This window comes from Equus asinus, chromosome 3 (assembly GCF_041296235.1).
Source record: "Equus asinus isolate D_3611 breed Donkey chromosome 3, EquAss-T2T_v2, whole genome shotgun sequence".
NCBI classification, from domain to species: Eukaryota; Metazoa; Chordata; class Mammalia; order Perissodactyla; family Equidae; genus Equus; species Equus asinus.
In genome coordinates this window covers 109,609,762-109,637,146 of record NC_091792.1, presented here as the reverse complement: position 1 = coordinate 109,637,146, position 27,385 = coordinate 109,609,762, and the positions used below count along the sequence as shown (strand labels likewise).

General features: G+C 36.9%; 1 protein-coding gene across 3 annotated transcripts in view; it reads left to right on the top strand.

Moving 5' to 3' along the window:
* Nucleotides 1–227: 227 nt before the first annotated feature.
* The window catches only part of STAP1 (signal transducing adaptor family member 1), a 39,333-nt gene continuing 12,175 nt past the window's right edge, over nt 228–27,385 (top strand). For 2 of the 3 annotated variants that reach the window (XM_014860168.3, XM_014860166.3), the window contains exons 1-6: nt 228–597; nt 11,037–11,108; nt 15,754–15,867; nt 18,085–18,141; nt 21,043–21,215; nt 22,706–22,834. In XM_014860168.3, the coding sequence (XP_014715654.1) occupies nt 478–597; nt 11,037–11,108; nt 15,754–15,867; nt 18,085–18,141; nt 21,043–21,215; nt 22,706–22,834 (665 nt within the window). In that variant the 5' untranslated portion in view covers nt 228–477. The remainder of the gene's footprint in view (nt 598–11,036; nt 11,109–15,753; nt 15,868–18,084; nt 18,142–21,042; nt 21,216–22,705; nt 22,835–27,385) is intronic. The other variant, XM_044766090.2, reaches the window with a different exon arrangement.

Below are 27,385 nucleotides of genomic sequence, written 5' to 3'. Positions count from 1 at the left end.
AAGCTCTATCCTGAAATACTTACAACAGAAATAGTACCAATAAAATTATCCTATGAAGTAATTTTTAATGGCGTTCATTCAAATCATGCCTTCTGGGGATAAAAATGGACAGCAATAAACAAGAAAAGTGGAAGAAAACAAATGCGACTTTGATGTCCCCTCTAAAGTCCATAATCTCCACATCAGTTCCTTTCATGCTCTGGTGATGTTAATCTTCTGTTTATTTTGCTGCTGTAATTTGAAGTACATGTAGTTTACTCAGAGATTGCCCTCTTAAAGTTGGTCTATGCCTGTTCTTTCTTACCTCACAAAAAGTAAAGGAAAAAAATGTGTGTGTGTGTGTGTGTTCTGTTGGTGGTTAAAAATCAAGTTGGGACTTCCTCTTTGAACAGTTGCCTTTTCCTCTCACGTAAGGGAGATCTCATTTTCTTTGAGACTGGATACAGTTGAAAGTAAACCAGACACCAACGAGAGGGTATGATGGCTAAGAAGCCCCCGAAACCAGCCCCTCGAAAGATCTTCCAAGAAAGATTAAAGATTACTGCTCTACCATTGTACTTTGAAGGTTTTTTACTAGTCAAGCGGTCAGAATACCAGGTAAGTCTATGGATGATAATGTTAAACTAGAAGCTTCTGTCTTAATATAAAATTTATTTCTTGATGATGTGAGGTGACAAGGGCCTCCTTGTTTCTGTTGGAATTAAGTGCTCTTACTTGAGCTCAGAAATATGATTCCAATTTTTCATACTTTAAATACAATGTGTGGCTTAAACACATACGTGCATGTATGTGTGTATTATATATAATAACGTAAGGTCCTAATGTTGTGACTAATGCAAAAAATTCAATAAGCTAAATTCCCAAAGAATTAATTTAAACATCACAGAAGATTTTAGCTTAGAAGATAAAATGTTTCCTATATTTTCTCTGCAATTTACTAGTGTGCTTCCACGATGATGTCTACCATTAAGATAAAATGATACTCTGATTGAAATGAAACTTTCTGTTCTTATTCTCAGTTGTTTCAAGTTTACAAATAATGATCAAATTATTTTTTTAATGGTAAACTTTTGTAAAATGTTGAAAATGAGAAAATTGATACTGTTTCAGATCAGGCGTAGTTATGTCTTCTAAAAACACTGTTCAGGATAGTGACTTTAAAAGGTAAAACTTAGGGTGTGTTGTGGGTAGTATGTACAGTAAGCTACATAAATACATTCGCTCTAAGAAAATTAAAAAAGCACTCCATGTTTTTATTTATTTATTTATTTATTGGTGAGGAAGATTGGCACTGAGCTAACATCTGCTGCCAATCTTCCTCTTTTTGCCTGAGGAAGATTGTCCCTGAGCTAACCTCTGTGCCAGTCCTCCTCTATTTTGTATGTGGGACTCAGCCACAGTATGGCATGATGAGCTGTATGTAGGTCCACACCTGGGATCTGAACCCAAGAACCCCAGGCCACCAAAGCAGAGTGCGTGAACTTAACCACTGTGCCAGCGGGCTGGCCCCCTACACTCCATATTTTTAAAACGCAAAAATGAAAACTTATAATTCATTAAAATCAGTGCTTTTAAAATATTAATTGTGGATAATTTGAAATTAATGAAAGAAATATGAAAGTGCCTGTTACCAAAGAAATCATTGACTTTGTCAAATTTTATGAAATTTTAATATTAACTGAAACTAGGAAAAATTTGTGTTTTGAGAAATGCCATAAGAAATGTTAAATAATGATAATAAAAATATATTTCCTGAGGATTTATTAATACTTATGGAAAAATTGTGTATGTGAAAATATTTGTAATAGCACATTCATATTTCTTGCATATACGCTCAGATCATTTACTATTAGAGAGTAAAGACATGGTAATTTGCATTCTTTTATGGGTGTTACACATATACTAGTAATATTTGTCAGTTACATTGGAATATATTTTGGCTGATCCTATATGCTTTTAAAGCGAATTCAATCTTGTCACCACAAGTTAACCACATTGTTATGCTTTGCCAAGAAAGAGGAGTTGGGAAAAATAAATTTCTAATTTGTAATTTAAATTTGGTTATTCACTGAATGTTTTCCAAAGTATATTTATAATAACTGTTTTTTTATGGAATTTTTTTCTTCTAAGATCGCCCGTGATCTAACTTGTGTTGCCAATCTTTTTTTCTTTTTTTCTCCCCAAGTCCCCCAGTACATAGTTGTATATTCTAGTTGTAGGTTCCTCTAATTCTGCTATGTGGGATGCTGCTTCAGCATGGCTTGATGATGATGCTACGTCAGTGCCTAAAATCCGAACTGGTGAAACCCCGGGCTACCAAGGCAGAGTGCACAAACTTACCCACTCAGCCACAGGGCCACCCCTATCATAACTGTTTTTTATATCTGGTTCCTTTTAATGTTTAAAGAAGGTGTTCCATTGGTATGGTTAGCAGAAAGAACAAGGATTTTAGAGTGTCAGTAAAACATGTCTTTACCTGATAGCTTTGCCACTTTTAGCTTGTGACTTTATGCAAATTACTCAGTCTCCTTGAGACTCAATTTCCTCAACTATAAAACGGAGAGAATACGACTTGCCTCCCAGTGTACAATGCCTGGGATATAGCCAGCGCTCAATCAATTTATCCATTCAACCAACGTTTATTGTGTGCCTCCTATGCACCAAGCAGCACACTCAGTTCTGGAGAATGTGAATAAAACACAAAGACCCTACCTCCAGGAGGCTTAGTTTAGTAAGAAGTGAAGACTCCCTTACTCGATTGCTCTATCTTTTCTTAGAAAGCATGTTTTGAAATGGAAAGAATAAATTATAGGTATAAATATTTCTGATGAAATTAACTTGTCTTCCACTTGAATTCATAGCAAAGTATCTTTTACTTGTATGTCAGGGAGAAGAGAGCAAGAGGACATCAATAATATCGACTTATAGGGTGCTTTCAGTTATCAAAGGGATAACGTATATAAAACACCTGGCTCACATTGAAAGCTAGATTCATTCTCCTTCCATTTTGTTATTTATTGTATTCTTGTAATAAAACTGATAAAATCAGTTTTGAGTCCACAAGTAATATGGCTCAAAGGAGAGCCACAGTGACAGAGTGCTCGAAAATAGGAGGTATGAGAAAAAACTGAAGAAAATAGTGGGATTTCTAGGCAAGAAGCGGCAAAGTGCCAGGGAACCTTTAAAAGGAAGGTGATCCAAGGGTATACCAAAGGTCATCTTTGGGGCAAATGGGCGAGAGGAAGTCGGGAAGCAGAATGTTAAATGGGGTCTTTGCTGAAGGAATTCAGAACACTTAAGTTAGAGAAAATGTAACTAAGGAGTATTTTGGTCTGTAATGAGATTACACTTTGAGAAGTGTTTCTTAGCTGTTTTTGTGACAGGGGCACTTAAGAATTTAAGGAGGAGCATTGCCCCAGGAAAAGATGCCAACATACATCATTTTAAATGCAATTCCAGAAGGTTCGTGGATCCCAGGTCAAGAACCCTTAAAAGTATATCATATTCATGGGGCTGGCCCAGTGGCCGAGTGGATAAGATCGTGGGCTCTGCTTTGGCAGCCCAGGGTTTTGCCAGTTCGAATCCTGGGCAGGGACATGGCATTGCTCATCAAGCCATGCTGGGGCGGCATCCCGAATGCCACAACTGGAAGGACCCACAACTAAAAATACACAACTATGTACCAGGGGGCTTTGGGAGAAAAAGGAAAAATAAAATCTTAAAAAAAAAAAAGTATATCATATACATGGAAAAGACAATGTGAGAAGATTTACTTAAACCACAGTGCTAGAATTTTGGATTGATCAGGAATATTTAGTTGACAGTAAGAGCTATTAAATGCCACAACAGGATACCAGTGGCAACACAGTTCTTAGAAATGTGGAAAATTCTCATTTTTCTGGAGCGGTTAGAAAATAAGAATGAGTTTCGGCAACATCTAATAGTTTCTTCAATCTGTAACGTGCTAAAATTAGAAACGATGTGTACAATATGTCTTCTTATTAGCCTGGACATAAGAGTGTGATCATCATAGTAGTATCAAAATAACATTTCTCTAAGTAGTCTTCTAATTGCCACTAATTCATTTAGAAAAATCTTAGGGCTATCTCAGTTGCGCTCTCAAACATTCTCTATGCCAGTAATTTCCAAATTTTTTAAATAACATACTCCTTTCAAGAAAACATTTTTGAGCACAGATCTCAAATAAGAATATTAATTTATTTAGAAATTATACGTGTGTACTCCTATACTAATACTCCCAGAAAATTATTAAATATATGCAAAAATGGAATTAAGAAAAATGAAATATAATTAGATATTCTAAAAGTTTCTTCCCAAATGGGAGTATCTTGCACACCTCTGGGGTTTATGTGCCCTACTTTAAAGAACACTACACAATATCCTTCCTTAAACAAAGGTACAGTACTCACTCACAAGAAAAAGAGTGGAAGCTCTTTACTGGGGACACGGGTTAGAGAGGAACTTAACTGAATTTTGCCTTGTAACCCGTTTTTACTAGTTACTTCAATGAGAAAAAAGCCCTGGGGAGCCAGGGGATACAAATAGCAGTCCAGCTATGGAACTTGGGCAATTTCTTTAAATCTTTTCATCTGTTTCCTCTTTTGTAAAATGGATAATTACTCTCTTGCGTAACTGAATGAGTTGCTGTGATGATCAAATGAACAATATAATAATGGGTATATTTTCTTGAGGTGTTGACATATGGCAGGTATCATGCTAGGCTCTTAATGTCTTGTCACTCTGATCCTTACAATAACTATTCTGGGTAGAGATTATTTTATCCGCTTCACAGGTGAGTGAATTGTGGTCACAGAGGTAAAGTTCAACGTTCTTTGCCTATTAAGGAGTCTGGGCTTTTATTGCAAAGCACTTGACATCACGCTGCCTCTCAAACTTAAGTTCTAGTTCCATTTGATTGCGGGCTTCCAAAGGTTGGGGATGTCTAATCACTAGGTTCTTTATCACACTGAGCTCAACAGTAAGCTCAGTAGACTTTCAAAATTTGTTTGATTGAATAAAAATGAGATAGTGACCTTAAACTCTAAATACAAGGTCACCTAATGATTATGAAGCTAGCAATAAATTAAAAAATTCCATTATAGTCCTTTTATCTATTTCAGCGATTCAACACAAAAAATTGCTAAAAAATAAGAAACTTTGTGCTAAATGTATTTCATTCAACAATGTCTACTTCAAAATTAATTTTTAAAATATTTACATATCTCTATAGATTTAAATACATACCTAGATGTTTGATATTGATATTGATAGATGCCTCAAATTATACTGGTATTCATGAGAGCTTATCAGAAACTAAATCAAGCCTGTGATCTGCAGATCTCTGCATACTGAATATAAGTTTGATCTATTCTTAGGTTTGTGGCTGTGGTTGGAGTTCACAGGGCCTATTGCTATTTGTAATCTTCCTTTTCTTCTGGTCTGTCTTTACTCTCAACTCAGTGCCTTTGTTCTTGCTTCTTCCCCCATTTAATAAACCCTCCTAATCCTTTCCCTGAATCTGTATGTTTGTTTACCAGTAAAACTTCCATTTTTCCCTGATTAACTCTACCCAATTCATATCATTTTCTCATGACTGATCACCTCTTTGATTTTGCTCAGGCATACAGATGGATGTCTGCGCATACATCCAGAAGGAACTCAATAAAACTTGACTGGCCATTAGTAATTTTAGTATTTTAGTTTTTCTATCTTATGGCATGTTAATACTAATGAAGCTAAGTAAGAAGATTAATAAAGTGCTTGACTTTGACTTCAGGGTTTACTCTTGCTTTTTTCCTCCAAAAATCATAGATCTCAGATTTGGACTTGATTTTAGATACCATACCTCAGTAAAACTATACAACCCATGATTAAGTTCTCTAACCAAAATGCTTACCTTCCAGCCTGCTCCCTCTCTCCCTCACCCACATCCTAGTTCCAAAATACAGTATAGCATTGACTTGCTCCTTGCATTCAGAGGCTTACCACCAGAGCAGAATGCAAAAGGCTTAAAAAAAGAGATATGATTTTAAAAAAAAGCTCCCAAGATAAATTCAAATGGTTTTATTATTTAATCACGTCAAATCTGAGAAAAGTAAAGTGTTTTTCAGCAGAGTGACAAGACACTCATGGGTTTTACAGAACATCTGCCCGATCATAAAGACAGTATATATTAGCAACTTCTCAAGCCAAATTTCTCACTGCAGTTTTCTATCTCTTTATTTAAGGCAATTTGAAAGGACGATTTTATATAGGAATGACAATGGGTTTCACTGTTCTGGTTTACAAACTATCCTCTCCTTCTTATACATAATCCCATTGAAAGAGATCTATTTTAGATGCCACCACTGTCACACATACATACTAGTCACCATATGGGAAAAGTATTATATGGATAATGAAAAATGCAAAGTACCTGTTAATAATGTGAGTGATGAGGCAATGTCTTTTTTTTTTTTTTCTTTTAGTGGCCAACATTTATGGAACACTTGCTATGTCCCAGGTCTTTTGTGCTTTACCTACATTATGATTCCATTCAATCCTTCAACAACTCTGAGGCAATAGCAGGAGGCTGGTTTCCCTACTCCAGTTCTTGGTCCCTCGACAGTGAACTCTCACACAGGAGACACAGTAATTATTGTTATTGTTAGCTTTATTACTACAATTCAGTGGTTTTTAATATATTCACAAAGTTGTGCAGTCATCACCGCTAACAAGTTCTAGAGCATTTTTATCATTCTAAAAAGAAACCATGTGAGCACTTACCACTGAGCCTGCCCTGTAGATTTTTACTCATTTGTTGGGATTTTTCCTCTCCCAAGTTTGAAACCAATTGACAATTAAGACACAGGAATCACACAAAGGAAGATCAATTAGTTAGTTTTATTATTAATAAAATCTATTGATATGTGGTTTAGATTTAAGGCCAAAACTGTGCTAACACTTTACCCCAGATTTAGGTGGCCTTGAGCTACCTTGAGCCACTGACTCAGTTTAAGAGCCATGAGCCCACACCTCTTAGAGGCCCTTTGCCAAATGGCAGGGAACAGAGCAGAACACCCACTCTCTCCTGGGAGGCTGAGCTGAGAGAGAACAGAAAGGGTCTCAGTTGAACATACTGCCTCCCAAACTCACCTAGTAGTTACTCAGTCCTACTCTCTACAGAGGGGATAACTCACTCTGGCAGCACTGTGCAGGATAGATTGGAGGGTGTAAAAAGGTGGCAGAGACCAGGTAACAGGCTACTGCAATGCCAACAACACTTTGCATCCTACATGAAACAAAGGAAACAAAAGACTTCTGATAGGGCTGAAATTATGGTTTGTTCTTTTGCCTTATTAAGCTGCTTGACTCTGAGATGTGTCAGGTAAAAATCCAGGTATCTGGATTTCAGAAAAGAAAGAGTCTCTTTGCCCAGTTTTATAATTACTCCTTTGGGGACCATCTATTGGCTGATCCTTCAATCCTATGCCCTTTTTTTTTTTTTTTTTTTTGAGGAAGATTAGCCCTGAGCTAACTACTGCCAGTTCTCCTTGTTTGTGCTGAGGAAGCCTGGCCCTGAGCTAACATCCGTGCCCATCTTCCTCTACTTTATATGTGGGATGCCTACCACAGCATGGTGTGCCAAGCAGTGCCATGTCTGCACCTGGGATCCCGGCCAGCGAACCCCGGGGCTGCCAAGAAGCAGACATGCGAACTTAACCATTGTGCCACTGGGCCGGCCCCAATCCTATGCCCTTTTGAATTGTTTTTATGGGTTTTTTTTTTTTTTTTTTTTGCTGAGGAAGATTTACCCTGAGCTAACAGCTGCTGTCAATCTCCCTCTTTTTGTATGTGACCTGCCACCACAGCACAGCCACTGACAGATGAGTGGTGTAAGTCCACGCCTGGGAACTAGGCACAGGCCACCAAAGCAGAGTGCACTGAACTTCACCACTAGGCCACCAGGGCTGGCCCTTGAATCATTTTTTTTATGGTAATTCATTCTCAGTTCAGGAATTCTCAGAGGTTCATTATATTGGATTATCATCAGCTTTCATTTGGGAGGTAGGATGGAGTGAAAAGACCACAGGGCGTAGACAAAGAAATCTTGCCCCTAGTTCCTACTCTTGCCCCTGAATTGATTGCTGCAGGAATACTAACAATTTGTTCAAGCCTCACTGTATACACTCCCCTTTGAATGTGACTTTTCTGCTCCTTCCACAAAGAGGTTGAGTCTATTTTTCTACCCCTTCAATCCAGACTGGGTCATGCTTTGGTAAGTGTGACAAAAACAGAGGATTAGAAAGTACTCACATGTTGGGCTTTGCCCTCTCTGGCTCCTGGGAATCCCTCTGCCAGCATGTGAACGAGTCTGGGCTGCTTGCCTGGAGGATGAGATTGTACGGAGTGAGACTCCAGTTGTCTCAGTGGGGTGTTGTCCAATACCGATAACCAATTCTCTGATTTGCTAGACACTAACTGGGTGTTCAACAATTCCGTTCAATTCTGACACTAACTCCCTACCCAGATTTAGTGCAGACCCCACAGCTTAATTAAGGGCTCAGTCCCACAAGACTGCCCTCACTGTGTCATCAGTCACAAGTCCCAGGCCTCCTGTACTTCTGACCAACTGGCTTCAAATCAGGAGTTGCCATGACCCCCTCCTAAGATTCGATAATTTACTGGAACAGCTAACAGAACTCAGGAAGATGCTTTACTTACATTTACCGGAAAGGAATACGAATGAACAGCCAGGTGAAGCAGTGCATAGGGCAAGGTCTGGGAGGGTCCTGAGCACAGGCCATTCTGTCCCTGTGTAGCTGGGTTTCACCACCTTCTTGGCATGTGGATGTGTTCAGCCATCAGGAAGCTCATCAAACCTCATTGTTCAAGAATTTTTATAAAACTTAATCTCCCTCTCCCCATCCTCACCCCGCTTCATGGAGGTCAGTGGGTGGGGCTGAAAGTTCCAACTCTGCAATCATTTGTTCTTTTGGCAACCAGACCCATCCTAAAGCTATCTAGGAATCCCATCCTAAGTCACCTCATTAGTATAAACTCAGGTATGGTATAAATGGGTTCATTATGAATAATAAAATCACTCCTATCAATCAGGAAATTCCAAGGGTTTTAGGATCTCTGTGCCAGGAACTGGGAGACAAAGACCAAATATATTTCTTATTATACCACTCCCAGTTGTTCTGCATTCCTAGCTAAGACTTCAGGCAAGTGAATGAGGCCACCCAGACCATTCAGCCACAGCCAGGTATACCCAGATCCAGAGACTCATCATGCAGCCACAGAATGATGAGAAATAGGAAATATTTGCTGTTTTAGTCCACTAAGTTTTAGGGTAGCTTGTCACACAACAAAAACTAAGTAATATAACACCTTATCAGCCATGAAGACAAAGGGAGAAAATAGTTCTATTAAGAACAAGAGAAAGATAGTTGTTGTAATTCAGAATGAATTTAATGTTGAGCTTCCTGGGAGCCAAGGCAAATAAAAGCAGATGGGTTATAGAGTTCCCATTATTTGAGAAAATAAGTACATAAATTCTGAAGAGGGAACAAACATTTTGCTGCTCAAAAAAAGGATAAATGGGGCCAGCCCGGTGGCGCAGTGGTTAGGTTTGCATGTTCCACTTCGGTGGCCTGGGGTTCACCAGTTTGGATCCTGGGTATGGACCTGCACACTGATTGTCAAGCCATGCTGTGGTAGACGTCCCACATATAAAGTAGAGGAAGATGGGCACAGATGTTAGCTCAGAGGCAGTCTTCCTCAGCAAAAAAGAGGAAGATTGATGGCAGATGTTAGCTCAGGGCTAATCTTCCTCAAAAAAAAAAATTTAAAAAAAAAGGATAAATGATGGGAGGATGGCAGAAGGTGTAAAGGGGCACATATGTATGGTGTCGGATTAAAAATTGGACTGTTGGTAGTGAACATGATGCAGTCTATACAGGAACTGAAATATAGTGATGTACACCTGAAATTTACATAATGTAAGCCAATATGATCCTAATAAAATAGTTTTTAAAAAAGGAGAAATGATACGTCAGTATTAAAGAGGCACAAAATATCATAGTATGTAAAAAGAGTCTTCACATTTATAAGCAAAAGAAAAAAATTTCTTCATGTGATTTTCTTACATTAGTTCTCAATGTAAGTCAAAGTAATCCAACATGTTACAAAAATTCAGCTTATTAAATCCTAAAGGAATGAATGATCAACATGTCTATGAAACTGACTGGAATTTTTTTAGCACACTTTTGGAAACAGCTGGGTGTGAAGGTAAGTCTTTAGATGTGGAAAGATTTTATTCTTTAAAACTCCTTGCCATTCTTTTAAAATATAGCCAATATTCATAGAATGTAAGTTCCTCTTATTTAAATAAAAATGAGAGTCTGACTAGGTTATTTACATTTTCTACACTTAAAAAGTTGTATTTCCATAGAATCCATAATAATGTGAATGTATTAATAGTGAAATGTTCAACACATGAATGAAATTTGGACTTCAAAGTTCAGCTTTGACAGCGTTAAATTCTTTTTATCATTATCAATTGTTCACATTTCCTTGATCTATATAAATATACGTTATTTATCGAACTGAAACTATGAGCTAAGTGCTTTACATGTGTTAATTCACTCAATCCTTCCAGCTGTCCTGGAAGGTAGATATTAAGCGCTTGTACTATCCTGGTCCCTTAAATGGCTCCTCTTATAGGTGTAAGCTTCCACTGAAACTCCATAAAAAGTCAAGAGTCTTAAATCAATGAAGAAAGTTTTGGGAAATGATCCATTTAAACACAAATCAAATTACATCCTGACTTCACACCTTATGCTAAAATAAATTTGTGAAGGATTTAATCAAGAATTAAATGTAAAATTAAGTCATAAAAACTAGGTGATTTATCGCAGGATAAAGAAGAACCTTATATCACAAAGCAATTAAGAAAGTTACAAAGGAAGATATCAATAGGAAAATAGTTGGATATTCACTAACGAATAATGCTTATGATTTCTTTCCCACAGGAGTATAAACGTTATTGGACAGAACTGAGAGGAACTACACTTTTCTTTTATATCGACAAAAAAAATACAATAGTAAGTAATTAAACACGTTCAGCTGATTCCAAGTTTTCCCAATATCCACTTGTCATATAGTTCATTATACATTTGGGATTTTATGTCTTCCAAGAATAAGGATGTTCTAGTAAAACCAATTCAAATAAGAACACTTAGATCTGTGAAGGCTATCAATTATAAGACCCATGGTAAAATTTCCTGGGCAACTCAGAAGACAGCATTAACTCATATTTTTAACTTTGCATTCTTTTCTTTCTGATCCTGATAATAAAAACTTAGTTGAAAAGTGAAAATTTTAGCTAGACATCTGGATACAAACTGCCTAATACAAGTGATAGCCTTAATTTTCCCCACTTTTTATGTTGCCGTAGCATGCAGTTCTAATCTGAAAGGAACTAGATGGTCTCCAAAGCCTCATAACATACGCTATGCCACAAAATAATTTTTCTAGAAAGACAAAAACATCCCCTATGAAACAGGATTCCTAAGAGCTGAAGCATGAGAATAACAACAAAGAGATTCTGGGATTTATTTATTCTTATTGCTTTCAAATAATTTATATTTTAATTTTTCCACAAAAATTTGAAAATTGATTGTGTATTTCATTTTTTCTGTAAACAAAGTGTAGTATTTTAGTGGCAAATGCTTGCCTACTTTGGAATGCTATGCTTATAAGACATTTTATGATCCAGTAACTTGCTTAAATATCAACATTTTGGACCATGGATTTAGTAGCTCACACTTTTTAGAATATCATTATTACATGTCCAGATCTAATGAAAGAAACGGGCAAAGAGCCTATGTGATGTATTCCACCTGTAGGTATTCCAGCGCCATTAGTGGTAAACTAACCAGAAGTTATTTTAAACAACAAATGAAAAACAAACTTGAAACAGTCATCTTTCACCAGAGTTTTGGATACACAAGATTTATATAACGGTGTTGTCAAATACCATAACAAATTTTAACAAAACTAATTTCTATGTTGTGCCTTCCAACTTCCCACTGATGTCAGTAAAAATATAAAAGACCCTGGCTTAAACCTTGTGTAATACACATAAATGAGACAGTTAATAGTTATTGCTCACTTACTATGTGGCAAGAGGCAGTACAGCTTAGTGAATGAGAGCCTGGTCTTGAGGTAAACTACCTGGGTTTCTATCCTGGCCCTGCCACTGTTCATCAAGATGCCACTGTGCCATCTTGGGATCTTGGACAACTTACCTAACCTCTCTGAGTCTCAGTGTATCAGACAGGGAACTGGTAAGAAACAGATGACATCTCAAATTGGGCAATTCAAACAGAGTTTAATGAGGATGCTATATTCAAAGCAGTGAACAGGATGTAGGAAAACCACAAAAGATAGCGCAGAAGGTTGAGGCTAGTAACACTGCCCCATTACCATGCCGTGGAGTAAAGGAAAGACTGAGAGAATGGTAGGGAGGCTTATGTGATGATGACTGGCTTAGCAGGAATATGATCTTTGAGGAAACAATTGTGTAAGGTAATAAATACCTAATCTCACTCTACTCACTCTTCTGATCTCCTGCCAGTGTTCACCAGCAGTCCAAACCAACAGAAAGAGGGCAAGGGAGCCCTTGATGTTGTCCATACAGGTCTCCCTTCTGGCTCACTGCGTCGGGTGGTGAAGGGATAAAAGTGAATCTAGAGGAGCAAATGAAAGATCTTCAACACACTCAGTTTCAAATCTCTGAAATTAGGATAAAAACAGTAGCCCATTTTATAAAGTTATCAAAAGGATTAAATGAGATGGTGATTGCAAGGACTTAAGAGTGTAGCTGTCACATAATAGTCAAGCATTTTACATGCATTATCTCATTTAATTCTTACAACAACTCTGCAGAGTGGGTACTATTTTAATCCCCATTTTATAGATGAGAGTATTCAAGTTTAAAGATTAAGAAATTGTACAAGATCAGACAGCTAATGAAAGGGGTGCAATTCAGGTCTTTGCTCCTGAGTCGACATTCTTAGCCACTATGCTGAGAAGAGATTGTTATAATGAAATGCTGAAGAATTGCTCACCTACCGATTTTGTTCAAAGAGGATGCAGACTTTTTAGGAAATTTTTTGAGTGATAGTCTCAGGAAAAAGTACAGGGATAGAACAGGTAGAAACTGTAGATTTTTAGCCTATAGTAGGGGAGAATTTAAAGCTGCCTTTAAATATTTTAAAGGCTGTCAGGAGGTCATGTGAATAAGTCACTGAATTTATTTAGTGTTATCCAGAGAAAAGGGACTAGGACCAATGGATGGAAATCACTTGGAGAAAAACTGTGCCTTAATACAAGGAAAAAAACTCCCTAGCAGGCAGAGTTGCATAGAAGGCATGAGTTCCATGTTGTTCGAGACGTTCAAATGTAGGCTGGATGACTACATGGAGAGATGCCCCAGGGAGATTCAAGCATTAGATGGCAGCTAGATAATACAGATGACCTTTAAGGGGCTTTTGAACATTACAATTAAAAACAAAAAGATATGACTTCCTTTCTTCTAATCAATAGATCAGCTTGCAGCACTCTATCTAACCCGGCCACTTCTTCCTCTTTTGCTTCCTCCTTTGTCTCAGCAAAATTCACTGAGCTTGCTCTAGACAACCCATCAGAAAAAGATTCTTGTGTAATTTTAAATTCTGTCCTCCTTCCCTTATGCCTCTCCTTCCATTTTCAATTTTTCTTTGTTCATTGAAAATAAATGGACCAACTCAAACTTACCCTTAATCTCATCAATTTAGGAATAGTTCTGGAAAAAAAATTTATTTACTTATTTTTATGTCCTACCTTCTTCAGAAAAATACAATGAGGAGACTTACAAAAATAAAGTGAAATAAGTTATACCGGGTTTAACCGAGAGGAAAATAAAAGGAGATGAAAACAAGTCAAGAATGAGGCTCATTTAGCAAAAAATTATACCATAAAAACCCTGCTATACTTACTAGAGGTGATCCTAATCACAGAGCAGTCCGTATAGACCAATTGCTCAGAAGAAATATTTTTATTGTACTGGGATAAGACAGGAATTTCTTTTTTTGGTGTGTGTGGAAGATTAGCCCTGAGCTAACTACTGCCAATCCTCCTCTTTTTGCTGAGGAAGACTGGCCCTGAGCTAATATCCATGCCCATCTTCCTCTACTTTATCCGTGGGACGCCTATCACAGCGTGCCTTTTGCCAAGCGGTGGCATGTCTGTACCCGGGATCCGAACGAGTGAACTCCAGGCTGCCAAGAAGCAGAACATGTGAACTTAACCACTGTGCCACCAGGCGGGCCCCAAGACAGGAATTTTAATAGGATCCTCATAAGCAGTGGTATTTGGTAAATGTTGAATAACAGCTTTCTGGGAAAAAAAAATGTGTGTATTAATATATATATAAACATATTGTAAATATTACAGATATAAAGAATGTGTAGCACACAGTTAAAAAAATAAAATATACAATACTGTTATTGTAATTTCCATATAGGTAATTGATTCGTACAGAATGCTTTTATTGATTTTTCTGAATTCGCATCCGTAGCCAACTCTGATTGCAATTCAATAATGATTTGACAAATGGAGTCATTTTCCAATCTGCTGTTTCCCTAATAAATTTATTGTCATTAAATATGACATTTGACATGAATGTTGGCTGATATTTTTGTTCACATTAATGACTAAGAGGAAAGAAAAACAACAATTATGTATGTCAGAACTTTACCTAAAATTTGTCAATAACATGAGCAACTTCTTTGCTGAATGAGATAATAGTTTTTGAATTATAGAATATTTTGTCAATTTTTTGTCCTGTTCACAAGGAAAATGCTTCAGACACAACAAATTTTAAAGTTTCATCTGCATTATTAACACTTTCTCCTTCATTTTCTTAAGTCTAGACCAGAGGGCAGCAAACCATGACCCTTGAGCCAAATCTAGCCTGTGGCCTGATTTTGTACAGTCTATGAGCTAAGAATGTTTTTATACTTAAAAAGTATTGTAAAGAAGAAAAAGAATTTGCAACAGAGACTGTATGGGGTCCATAAAACCTAAAACATTTATAATTTGGCCTTTGAATAAAAAAATTGCTCACCCTTGAGACAGTTAACAAAATAAATCAAGCCCTAATTTGTAAAGTTTGCCGGGTTCCATGATGTAAGTACTCATATGATGGCTGATTTCAGCCTATCAATGTGACCTCACTGATTACGCAGTTGGGAAAAGGTACAGCAGCGCACCATTATATAATATTCCACCACATAGAAATGAAGATGTAAATAACCTTAAGAGCATAGAGAATACTATGCAGTAATTAGAAAATGATGAGTTTTGAGTTTTAATTACCTTTGTTTTTAATATCATTTATTTACTTGTAGGTGTATATAATTTAATTTTTAATAAGGGCTGTGTTTACCAACTGGCTTGCAAAATTCCTGAAAATTTAACAATTGGCTTTTGTAAACCTGTATGAGCCAGGTCCAGCGCACCACCACATGACACATTTCCAAATGCCCTGTAGGTTGGGAAGGGGTCCCACGCCCATCTAAAAGCCAGGATATCATGCAAAGTACAAATCAGTTGAAAGGAAGCTATTGCATACGTTCCTTTCTACTAAAATTAATGCATGTTGCCCATGAAATAATTTAATGAGATTTCCCTTTATCTTTGCAGTATGTTGACAAGTTAGACATAATAGACCTCACACGCCTTACTGACCGGAATTCAACTGAAAAGAATTGTGCAAAATTCACCCTTGTTTTGCCAAAAGAGGAAGTGCAACTGAAGGTGAGTGAAGAGAAGCAATTAGTCTGAAACAAGTTGTGGGTATAAATAGCTTTCACCCCTTCACAACCCAGTGGCTGAAGTAAAGAGGTATTATAAAAGGACTGCCAAGTCTTAGGCTTTGTTAATACTCCTTGCCTTTTGCCAAGAGTTACAGTTTTCTAAACAGGGATTTTAAAAACGCACACTCACTTGTTTAGTATACAAGCACTTTGACACCATATACTTCTGTCCTCTGGCAAAGTCAAAGATCCCACCTGGTGTTTTTTCAAAGTTGTTTTTGAGTCGGCATTCAAGAACTTGGCATTTACACGTTCCCAGATGATTCTGAGACGTGTCTAACATCATCCACATTTGGAAACATTGAATTAGACAAACCCGTATTTCACAAATTGAGAGACATTCTGCAAAGCAATTGGCCTATATCCTTCAAGAATAGCAGTGTAAGAAACGCCAAAGACTGGGCGCCCGTTCCCAATTATGGAGACTAGAGTGTCGTGATGACTAAATGCAGTGTGTGATCTGGATTGGATCCTGGATCAGAAAAGGAAAAAAAATCACATAAAGAACATTATTGAGACAATTAGAAAAATTTGAACACGAACTGTATATTAGATATATTCAATTTGTGAAATATGGTGTTAATCTCATAAATCTCATTTCATAACATATATAAATGTTGAATCACTATGTTGTACATCTGAAACTGACATAATATTGTATGTCAATTATACTTCACTAAAAAAATAGAAAAAAATAAAATAAAAATATAGGCATTTTAGATATACAAAGAAAAAAATCTCGTAAGATTCTAAACTCCACAAGGGCAGATTTCTTTGTTAAACTTACTACTGTACGCCCAACACCTGCATAGAAAAACAAGTTGTTCTTGAATTGGCATTCAAAGTGAGTCAATCGAAGACAACCAACAACTACAGTTTTAAAGAGAACAACGTGCAATTGAATAAGATGTAGTTGAGGCTGACCTTGAACGTACTGTTCCTTACGCTTTAGTGAATCAGGAATCGCTTGTAATTAGGAAATCCCGGCCTCACCTCTAAACGAGGGCCCCAGGACCTACGTTTTAAGCAAGCTACCCAGCTGATTCTGACTTGGCGGTTAAGGACACAGGATTGGGGTCAGATGTCTAGGTTTGAATTCTGGCTGTCTTATTTGTTGGAAGTGTGATCGTAGGCAAGTTGCTTAACCTCTTTGTGCGTTGATTTCTTCACCTGGAAGTAAGTCTCTGCTTAGACGTAACCCTCTGACTGAGGGCTACCTGGACCACTTTATTAAAATTGCAACTCTTCCTTTCCCCTGACAGCATTGCCAGTCTCTTTTAGCCTGCTCTACATTTTATTTTTCCACTTATTTCCTTCTGACACTGTAAAACTTAGTCACTATTACATTTATTATTTATTCTCCCTTGCTAGATCCTAAACTCCACAAGAAAAAGGATTTTTGTTTTGTTCTCTGATGTAAACCAGTAGCTAGAATAGTGCCTAGCACTAAAAGGCACTCAATCAATATCTGTTAAATGGATAAATCTGTAAAATATAAAATAATAATAGTACCTTTTGCACGGTGGCTATGAAGATTAAATCAGTTAATACTTGTGAAGTTCTCAGAATAGTAGCTGCCACTTATAAGCACTTACTAAATGTTCTCTGTGTTAGTCACATTTAGAGCTAAGAATTGGAAGTTTCTAAGGACTAACTACATTGGTGCTACCTAGTTGCCCCAAACTGAAAGCCAGTCACTGTTGAACACCAATGGGAGGACTAACCATGAATTGACATACTGCAGAAAAAAGTGTGCTAACATGTAAATTTTTTTGAGTTAAGTAAATTGTACACTTTTACTTGTTTAGTAAGCAAACAGATTAAAGCTATATACTTCTACGTTCTGACAAAAGAGAATAGTATTGAAACATTTCATAGCAAATACACATGAGTGCTTCTGAGCAGGAAGGAAAACGAGTTGTTTCTTCCTTTCAACTGATTTTAAGTGGTTTACAGAATTACAATTGACTTTTTGAAATAATGTGCTTCAATAGGATAATAAGCATTTTGCCAATCTTGCTGGTTTTTGATGGTTTACTTATTTTGAATCTTACAAAACAATCATGAAATTCTAAAGTTATTTGAAATTAACAAAAGTATTAATGTTCATAGTCATTCGTGTCTTTTCTTCCTTGTCTGTTTTTGTCTTCATCTTTAGACAGAGAACACAGAAAGTGGGCAAGAATGGAGAGGCTTCATTCTTACAGTAACAGAGGTAGGAAGGACATTACTTTTGATTCATTCACTCATTCAACAAATATTTACTCAACACTTGCTAAAAAAACTATGCAGAGTGAAAGGGGTTGAAGATATAGCAATTGAAAAGGACAGATAGAAACCTTTACACTTACTCATGAAATTTACATATTTTTTGGTGGATGGAGAAGGAGAAAGAAAATAAGTAAATAAATGAGATAACTTTAAATCGTGATAGTTGTTATGAGAAAATATACATGGTAGTGTGCCGGCTAGTGAATAACAGGGAAATCTACTTTTTGGTCATATCCTTTTGACACAGTGGTCCTTTGTATATTCTGATATTTGTAGCTTACATAGCATCTTCTAAAATACTTTCCAATTCCTTTCTTTCTTCTTTTTTTTTGTGAAGAAGATTGGCCCTGTGCTAGCATCTATTGCCAATTTTCCTCTTTTTGCTTGAGGAAGATTGTTGCTGAGCTAACATTTGTGCCAATCTTCCTCTGTTTTATGTGGGATGCTGCCACAGTGTGCCTTCATGAGTGGTTCTACGTCTGCGTCCAGGATCTGAACCTATGAACCCAGGGCCACCAAAGCAGAGTGCATGAACTTAACCACTATGCCACTGGGCCCGCCCTCCAATTCCTTTCTTATTCATTTAATACATATTTGTAAAATGCTGAGATGAATTTTATGAACAACATAGGTAATATAACAGGGAGAGACCATCAAAATGAAAAACCACCTTTAAACATTTGTTTAGTGAGTCTTAAGACGTCACTAAAGGGATGCTTATCTATTAAACTCTGTGGCATCTTATCTGAGACAAATAATAAGATCTACTGCCTATAGTTAACTGTTGCAGCAGGATAACTAGCATTATTTTAAATAAAGCCACTGTAGCAACTGTCTTAGGAACATGAGGTACTTTAACAACCAGCCCCCCAAAGAGCACCATGTTCTCTAATACTTTTAGAGGAAAGAAAACTTCCTGTATTGATTAGGGTCAGTTAAATTCAGACTCTATCCAAAGCTAGTTCTGAAGTAAAGGCTTTGCAGTCACACAAAATAAGCACTGCACTTTACTGAGATGATGGATGCTGGTTCTTTATCTCAGCCAATAATAGGTAAAAGTTGAAGTTTCAACTACCATGTAGGGAAGTCATAGGAGGCTAGAAAAGTGGGCCAGTTAAAGATGTGAAAGATATGTTGAGTCGGGGGGTGGCGGGGAGATACTCTTTGAGGCATGGGAGTCTCTCCCTCTGTTGTGAAAAGGCATCACTGTGTGGCATGGCACTTCTTATTTTGGGGTACAAGTATCCCAAGGGTATGTGATTAGGTGTCAAGGAGTATACTAAAACCACTGGAAAAACTTTGGGGTGCATCTCCCTAGTACACTAATTGTACTTGGAATTTTGGACAAAAAAATTGTTTATATTTTTTTTTCCTTGAAGGAAGGATAAAAAGCATTATTTTTATTTTAAAATGTACATAGGTACATTACAGACTATAAAATAAAATTAATGTGAATTTCCAACAAGACAAGTTGCTTCAAATTTCGTGCTCTACAAATGTTGTTTTTCAGTATGTTCTCAGATTACTCTGTGTATATGCATTCACATTGTGCTGTTATTAGGAGAGCTTTAGCAGAAGTTTGAAGAACACAGACTGTAGTTGAAAGAGCAGAGACGTTACTTTTGGATTGAATAAACTAAAGTTTGAGTCCTGGTCCCACAGCTTCCTAGCTATGTGACACTGGACTAGTTATTTAATTTTTCTGAGCCTGTTTTTTTCATTTCTAAAGTAAGGAACAAAATACCTATCTTGTAGCGTTGCTGTGAGGATTTGCAATGCATAATGCTTCTAACAGATAGGCAATTAATAAGGAGTAGTTTTTCCTCTTTCTTTTATTTTTTTCTGGATTGGTATATAAGGAATAGACTTACTGATTATTAGTTAGCTTAGCTAACCAGAAGAATAGTCTCTAAACCTTTTTGATTGTGTACTCTTATCAGTAAGTTTTTATTTCAAATTTCATATATATATATATACACACACACGTACGTTATAAAATATAAAAAGTAATAGGAATTAATAAGGTGATGTGTAAATAGAAAATGAAATTCTAGTGTTTTCTTCCCACACTTCAAGGGACTTTCTTATACACCCCTTGGAAAGCATGGACCCCAATCTGGAGATCAAGAGGATAATTGGACATGTCTGCTTCAAAATACAGACTAGGTAGTGTCATCTAAAGAAAAATATTCTACCATTCAGATTATACCTTCCAAGAGCACATAACTGGTCATAATGAGGTCTAAGTTAGTGGTATGAATATAGATCAGCAGGATATAGGTGACTCAACCCGAAACACATCTCTAGACAAGGCTAAAAGGAAAACTAAGCAGAGCAGTATCATAATCCTAATGTGCGAATGAAAGTTTGAAATATACACACAAACACACCAAAATATAGACCTTTGATTGCTGATTCTCAGTCATTTGATGAATAGTTCCATCTCAACCCCATGCTGCCATATGGCTGGTGGAGCTTATTCCAGATTACCTGTGGGATAGCTAGGTAGGCAGCTTGCAGGTCCTCTGGGACTTGCCGGCAGGGAGAAATAGTGAGCTCAGAATGAAAAAGGAGAGAGTTGTTCATACTTGAATTAGCTTGTAGTGCAAGGTGGGTATACATTGTTTGGGGCCAGACCAAAAGGAACATTTCTTGGAAGAAGATGGGGCACCCTGTGCAGGTTCAATTTGGTTTAGAGGCAATTCTAAAACATCAAGATCCTCTATTCATGATTCTACCCATCCATCTCTGTAGGGTAACTGAAGCTCCTAGAATCAGCTCATCTTTGCTAAAATCAGTTCTTCTGCTGTCCTTCTTGTTTTCCTACTGCTTTAATTGGTTTCAGCTGTCAGTTCCCCTACATGTGTCACTCCTTCCTGGGCAAGTAATTAGACTGCATGAAGTGCTAGAGAGAGAAAAGAAAAGGAGGATTGAGACAGAGCGGATACCAAGTTCATCTACGGAAAAAGAGAAGGAACCAATCGAAGATTATGTGGATGTACTGACCCCTATGCCAGCGTAAGTGCACCCAGTACTCCAGTTTATTTATTAGATTTTAATATTATCTTCTAATTATCCAAGAAGAGTTAGTCATTGACCTCATTAAACCAGGGACAATAAGCCGTCTTGTGGATAAACAGTATATCTCTGAATATGTGCCACATTTCCTCTTCCATGTCATGATCAACAAAATGCAAAATGCAGATTTGAACCAACCCTCATACCACACGGGAAATCCCCTTCCACCCACACCTTTAGACCAAATAGATATTCTTTCCAAAGCTCAACCTAAATAAAAACTGCTATGTAGAAGGAAGGAAAAGATATTTTTTTCACCATGCACCTCTATGATTGACTGATTTTCTATCAGAAAATTATACTAAAGAATTTAAAATCCCTGAATGTTCTGTTCAATTGTCCAGTCAATCAGTGAGTAGTCATTGAACTTGTACTTTGAGGAAGGCCCTGAGTAAAGTATGTAAGGTGTTGTTGGGAAAATGAAGAGTCAAAGAACATGCTGAATTTAGCAAAATCTTACATTTATTTTTTACCCTTATATCGTTGAAAAGTGCAACTAAGATTGTGAGCCCTTTCCTCCCGGAATCTAGTCTTCTTGTCAGTGAAACTTGTCCTGGTACCATCTTTGACATCGGGTTCTGGTGCATATTCTATCTGTATTACAATCGCTGAAACCCAACTGTCACTCTTGGCTGAAACCAGTAACAACTGATGGACTAATAGGTTAAAAGTCCCATAGACTGCTTCTTTTTCTTTTTTTATCATTAAAAAAAGTAATATATGTTTATAAAGATAAATAAAAGGAAGATTAAAATCACTCCTTGTCCCACTACTCAGAGATATTTGCTATTAACATTTTGGTGTATTGCATATCCTGCCAGAGTTTTTTCTGTTGAAAAAGTAGACTTTTCGTTGACTGCAATATTGACTATAAAAATGAGAGGTGCTTTAAAAATTTTACACATAAAAATGTCACCAGGGCCATTAGAAAGCCATATTATACCAAAAGGAGTGAGTTCAGTGACATATCCTTAAATATCAGTTATTTAGAACAGAGACTATACAAGAGAAGCATGTATAGAGACGTTTTGTAGCCCTGAAAAGAAACCACTAACAAATATTATTTATCCAAGATCCTATTATAAACTGAGCCTGGGGATACATTGTTAATTCTTGTCTTAGATTTTCAAGTGGTATTGGTGATTATATACTGATCAATAGATAACTTTTCAGGTCCTCTTTGGTTAAAGAAAGAGGCTTTGAAGGGATAAGGGAAAGAGGGCCTTAAGCATAAGCATACTCATAGTGGCACAGGTGTAATAATAGTAATTATAATTATATCATTGAAATTGTAATAATAAAGCTAGAAATTTAAAGAAAAGTTAATAACTACAGGTCTTCGAGTTATTTTAGCAGCATTTTTTTTCAAGTAATCATCTTCACCAGTTAAAAAAAAAAATCTGTTTTTTTTTTTAATTTCACCTTTGTAGATGTTTCTATACAGTATCCCGGAAAGAAGCAACTGAGATGCTTGAGAAGAACCCTTCTTTGGGAAATATGATCCTGAGGCCTGGTAGTGACAGTAGAAACTACTCCATCACTATCCGGCAGGAGATAGAGTACGTTTAACTAAAAAATGTATGGAATAGTTAAAAGCATGATATCACTTTAGAAAGCAAAGTCACATAAGTTCAGATTAGTGCCTGCTATGTGTTTGTTGCAGTTAAAAATACGAAAGCAAGAATAAGGAGGGAATGTTATATAAGCAATGCTAAAGACTGAGCCAAGGCTAATATTTGCAGTAGGAGAGAAGAATGAGCAAATTACTTTGGTCCTGGATATAGTTCCATTGTTCATTCATTCATTTCAATAAATATGTATTGAGCAACTACTATGGGCCAAGTAATATTCTGGGTACTGAGGATACAGCAACGAACAAAACAATATTCCTGGTTTAAGGAGTTTACGTTCTTGTAAGGAGACACAGACTATAAATAAATACATAACTGAAAATGTCATATATGGTAATAATGTCTATGGAAGTAAAATAAAGCAGGATAGGGGAAATGGGAACACTCAGTGGTGATATAGAGAGAGAATTTTTCTGGTTGCTCCTGTTGTTTTAATATAGAGTGGTCAAGGAAGGCCTACTTTATTAACTGACATTTAAGCAGAGATATGAAGGAAGTGAGGGAACAAAACATGCCAATATCTGGGACAAGAACATTCCAGGCAGCAAGTGCATATGCCCAGAGGCAGGAGAATGCTTGGTTTGTTCAAAAATAAAAAGAGGCCGCTGTGACTACAACGGAGTGAACAAGGAGAAAATTGTAGGAGATGAGATTCCAGAGGTGGGGGGAGGGACTGGTCACTCTAAGCCCTACAGCTCATTGTAGGGACAAAGGTTATACTCTGAATGACATGAGAAGTCACTGGACTGTGATGAATAGAGAAGTGACATAATCTGATTTATCTATACAAAGGACAATTTAGGAGCCTCTTGTCAAAGTTAATCATTTCTTTCTGGTAAAATGGTTTACCTTTGATACAAAGTCAGTAACTCTTATATGCGAAAGTTGATTTCTCTGTGTAGTTAGGGTTATTCGATCTTTTAAGGTCCACTGCAGCTCTCAGAGTCCGTGACAACTTGCGTTTCAACAGGGACTCTGGATGAGTTAACACTTTCACAACTGATAATATAATTAAAAGAGATTTTTTGTCCTAAATGAAAATATTCAACCAATGATTATTTTTCATATAAAAGCGTAAACAAAACTTTGACTCTAGAATTTGCCATTCTTTCTCAGGGAAAATTTTCTATTAATTTTTTTAGCTATAACACATCTATTGGGCCAGCCCCAAGGTGCAGCGGTTAAGTGTGCTCGTTCTGCTTTGGCAGCCCTGGGTTCACTGGTTCGGATCCCGGGTGTGGACATGGCACCGCTTGGCACGCCATGCTGTGGCGTCCCACATATAACGTAGAGGAAGGTGGGCATGGATGTTAGCTCAGGGCTAGTCTTCCTCAAAAAAACCCCAAAAAACCAAACATATCTATCAATGAATCTATCTACCAGTCCACCATAAATATCAACAATTCTAAATAGATTAAATATGAAGATTTTGACAGTGGAGAAAGGCAGTAAAAAGAAAACAGTCACTTACATGGCAAAACTAAAATTATGGCATTATGGCTGCAGTGCCAGTATGAGCCATGGCCCAATAAGTTTCATTCACTTGCCAAATACTCTATATAAACAGAGACTTGTCTTTGTATACTTGCTATGTGCACTGAATGGATGGCAAGAATGTGATGGTAAATCAGATCCTGGTTCTGTGTTATCATAGATTACTCAGTTTTAACTTATTTGATTTATAACTTAATTGGCTATCTTGAAACAAATCCAAAAGAAACAAAAGTTATGACTGCCATTAAATATCAGTGAACTTAGAATAACTCCTGGGAGAAAAGTGAATTTTTCTGTTTAGTGTTACCTCATTAAGGAGCTTGTCCTTTTTTAGAGTTTAGGAAACTGAGTATCACATAAAATACGAAATATCTTTAACTGTTTACTACTACTTTAAAAAATAAGAGTACATAAAACTGAATTAAAATTTATCTTGCAGATTAAAAAAAATTTAACCTTGGGGCTGGCGCTGTGGCCGAGTGGTTGGGTCCGCGCGCTCTGCTGTGGCGGCCCAGGGTTCGGATGCTGGGCGCGGACATGGCACCGCTCGTCTGGCCACGTTGAGGTGGCGTCCCACATCCCACAACTAGAAGGACCTGCAACTAAGATATACAACTGTGTACGGGGGGGTTTGAGGAGACAAAGCAGAAAAAAAAATTTAACCTAACTAATTTCTAAAGAAATTTAATCTAACTGCTTGAACGCTAAATTAGATCACACATGAGAGTGATTAACTTTTTTCCTGCATACTATTTTTTTCTTGGTTGAATCAAGTGATCCATTTGCATGTGAACCTTGTGTTACTATTCTGCATGAAATGAAAATCCAGGGACCTAATGGCTCTTTAAAGACTGTATATTTCCTGCGCAAAAGCAGCCTGATCTCTTTTAAGGTGGTCCAAATTAGTGCAACTTTCGCATACATTTCCTGTACAAGTGAGCTATGAAAAATAACAGGCTTTTCTGCTGTAGGTGTAGTTTGTGACCAAATGCAATGAGTTTCTATACTTAGGATATGCATTTAAGGTCACAGTTTTTACTTATATTTATATTGTATTTAAGGTATTTTTAAACCTATAAGAAAGAGTCTGGGAAAAGAGTTCATATCTAAGTTACATAGTTCTAATTTCATTAAACTCACCTCCAGTTTGAATTCATATAGAAATTTATGCTTTTGTACAGCTGATGGTCATAAAACCTTGTAACATTTCATAAAACTAATCACTCCCTGCCCCCTCAAAGTTCATCTTTAGAAAACAATGAGTAAGGTAGAAGGACCAATCTAGAGAATTCTAACACTGGAGTCCATAAGTGCTTATTTAGGCTCTGGGGAATAGTTTATACTTGGAAGTGGCTTAGAAAAATTTTAACTGTTATTGTACAGATTTTTCCTACAAGCCAGATATATCTATGATGTTAAGGATTGTTATATGTGCTCTCTGATTCCTCAAACCAGGTCTTTTAGAATGCCTGGATTTACTATCTTCTGTTTAACAGATCACTTAATTTTAAAGGATAGCAATTGTAGAGAGTAGTAGAACTTCAGCTTGTTAGATTGTCGAGCTTAATGTGAAGACTTTGGCAGGAATCTAGACTATGGGGAAGCACCTGTGTTACCAACAAAACCAATTCACTCTCTTACAGGATGTAGGAGAAATGTTCAGCCATGCACACCATAGGTGTGTCTGGTAAAACACTAGCTGAAAAGGACAAGTTGGTTTACAAAGCAGTACTTGAAAGTAAAATTATCTCCATTTGTTAACACATCAGCTGTGGGAGGAAGACTGTAGTTCTCAGGAAGAAGCAAAAGTCATTCAATGCCAAATTATCAAGTGACTCCTCTCTTGATGTAAAATATCATGCACCTTTACCCAGCCCAGTGGTGTGTGAATTCATAAGACATAAAGCTATTTTTACAACAAACCTCGTGGTTTGGTTTTGTTTTCTTCAAATTGTTATGACTATGTGGCAAGCTAGTAGTATAAACACTTTGGAAAGTCATTAGCCAAGAAAGCAGTAGAAAAATATTTACCCAAAGTTCATTCCTTTACAAAAACTAGGGTTAAAAGCAAAGAACAAGTATTTATAACCACATTTAAGGTCACTCATTTTTTTTTTTTAAAGACAGGTTACTTCTTTTTTGAGGTCATAATGAGGAAACCTCAACTAGTAAATTTTATCAATCTCAGTCTCATTTTTTCCCTCCCTCTTTATTCCTTTGGAAAAACAAAACAAAATATGAAAGCAAAACAGAGGTCTAAAATGAGAGTCAAAACCTAAGTGACTTCAATGGAATTTTTTTCTACCTTACTTTCTGCATCAGAGCTTAGTCCCATTAGTCAAAAGTTCCAAGAGACCCTGACAATCTTTGCTACTTTTCCTCCCACAGCTTTGCCATGAATGATGATGATGATGATATGATGGCTGTTACTAACAACAACAATCATTGTCCCCACTTACAGGGTACCATTTGTGGGTGCTGTGTTGAGTGCTTGACAAACATTTCCTTCAGGCACAATAAAAACTAAAACAGACAGTGTTTTCTATGTTTTACAAATGAAGAAGCTGAGACTTACAGAAACTAATCTGTTAAAACAACGAATTTTAAAAATAGTAAAAAACAGTTATGGTTTACTGAGTGTCTAAATATGCCAGACACTGTACCAAGAACTTTTCAAGCATTAATTCTCAACAGCCCTGTGAGGAAAGGCATTACCAGCGCCATTTTATACATGAAGAAATGAAGGCTCAGAGAGCTCACACAACAGAACAAATATCTGAACCTAGATCTTTCTGGTTATAAAAGCCATACCCTTCAAGCTTTCTATCAGTCTTCCAAGGAGTAATAATCACTTATTTCATAGGAGTACAAGCTTTCTAATTGGAATTGGTGAGAGTTTTCAAAAGTAACTGTATGATTATATATGTCTTTTCATGTAGGGAGAAAGATAATGCCAGAGTCAATCACCCCAAAGGAGGCTATATG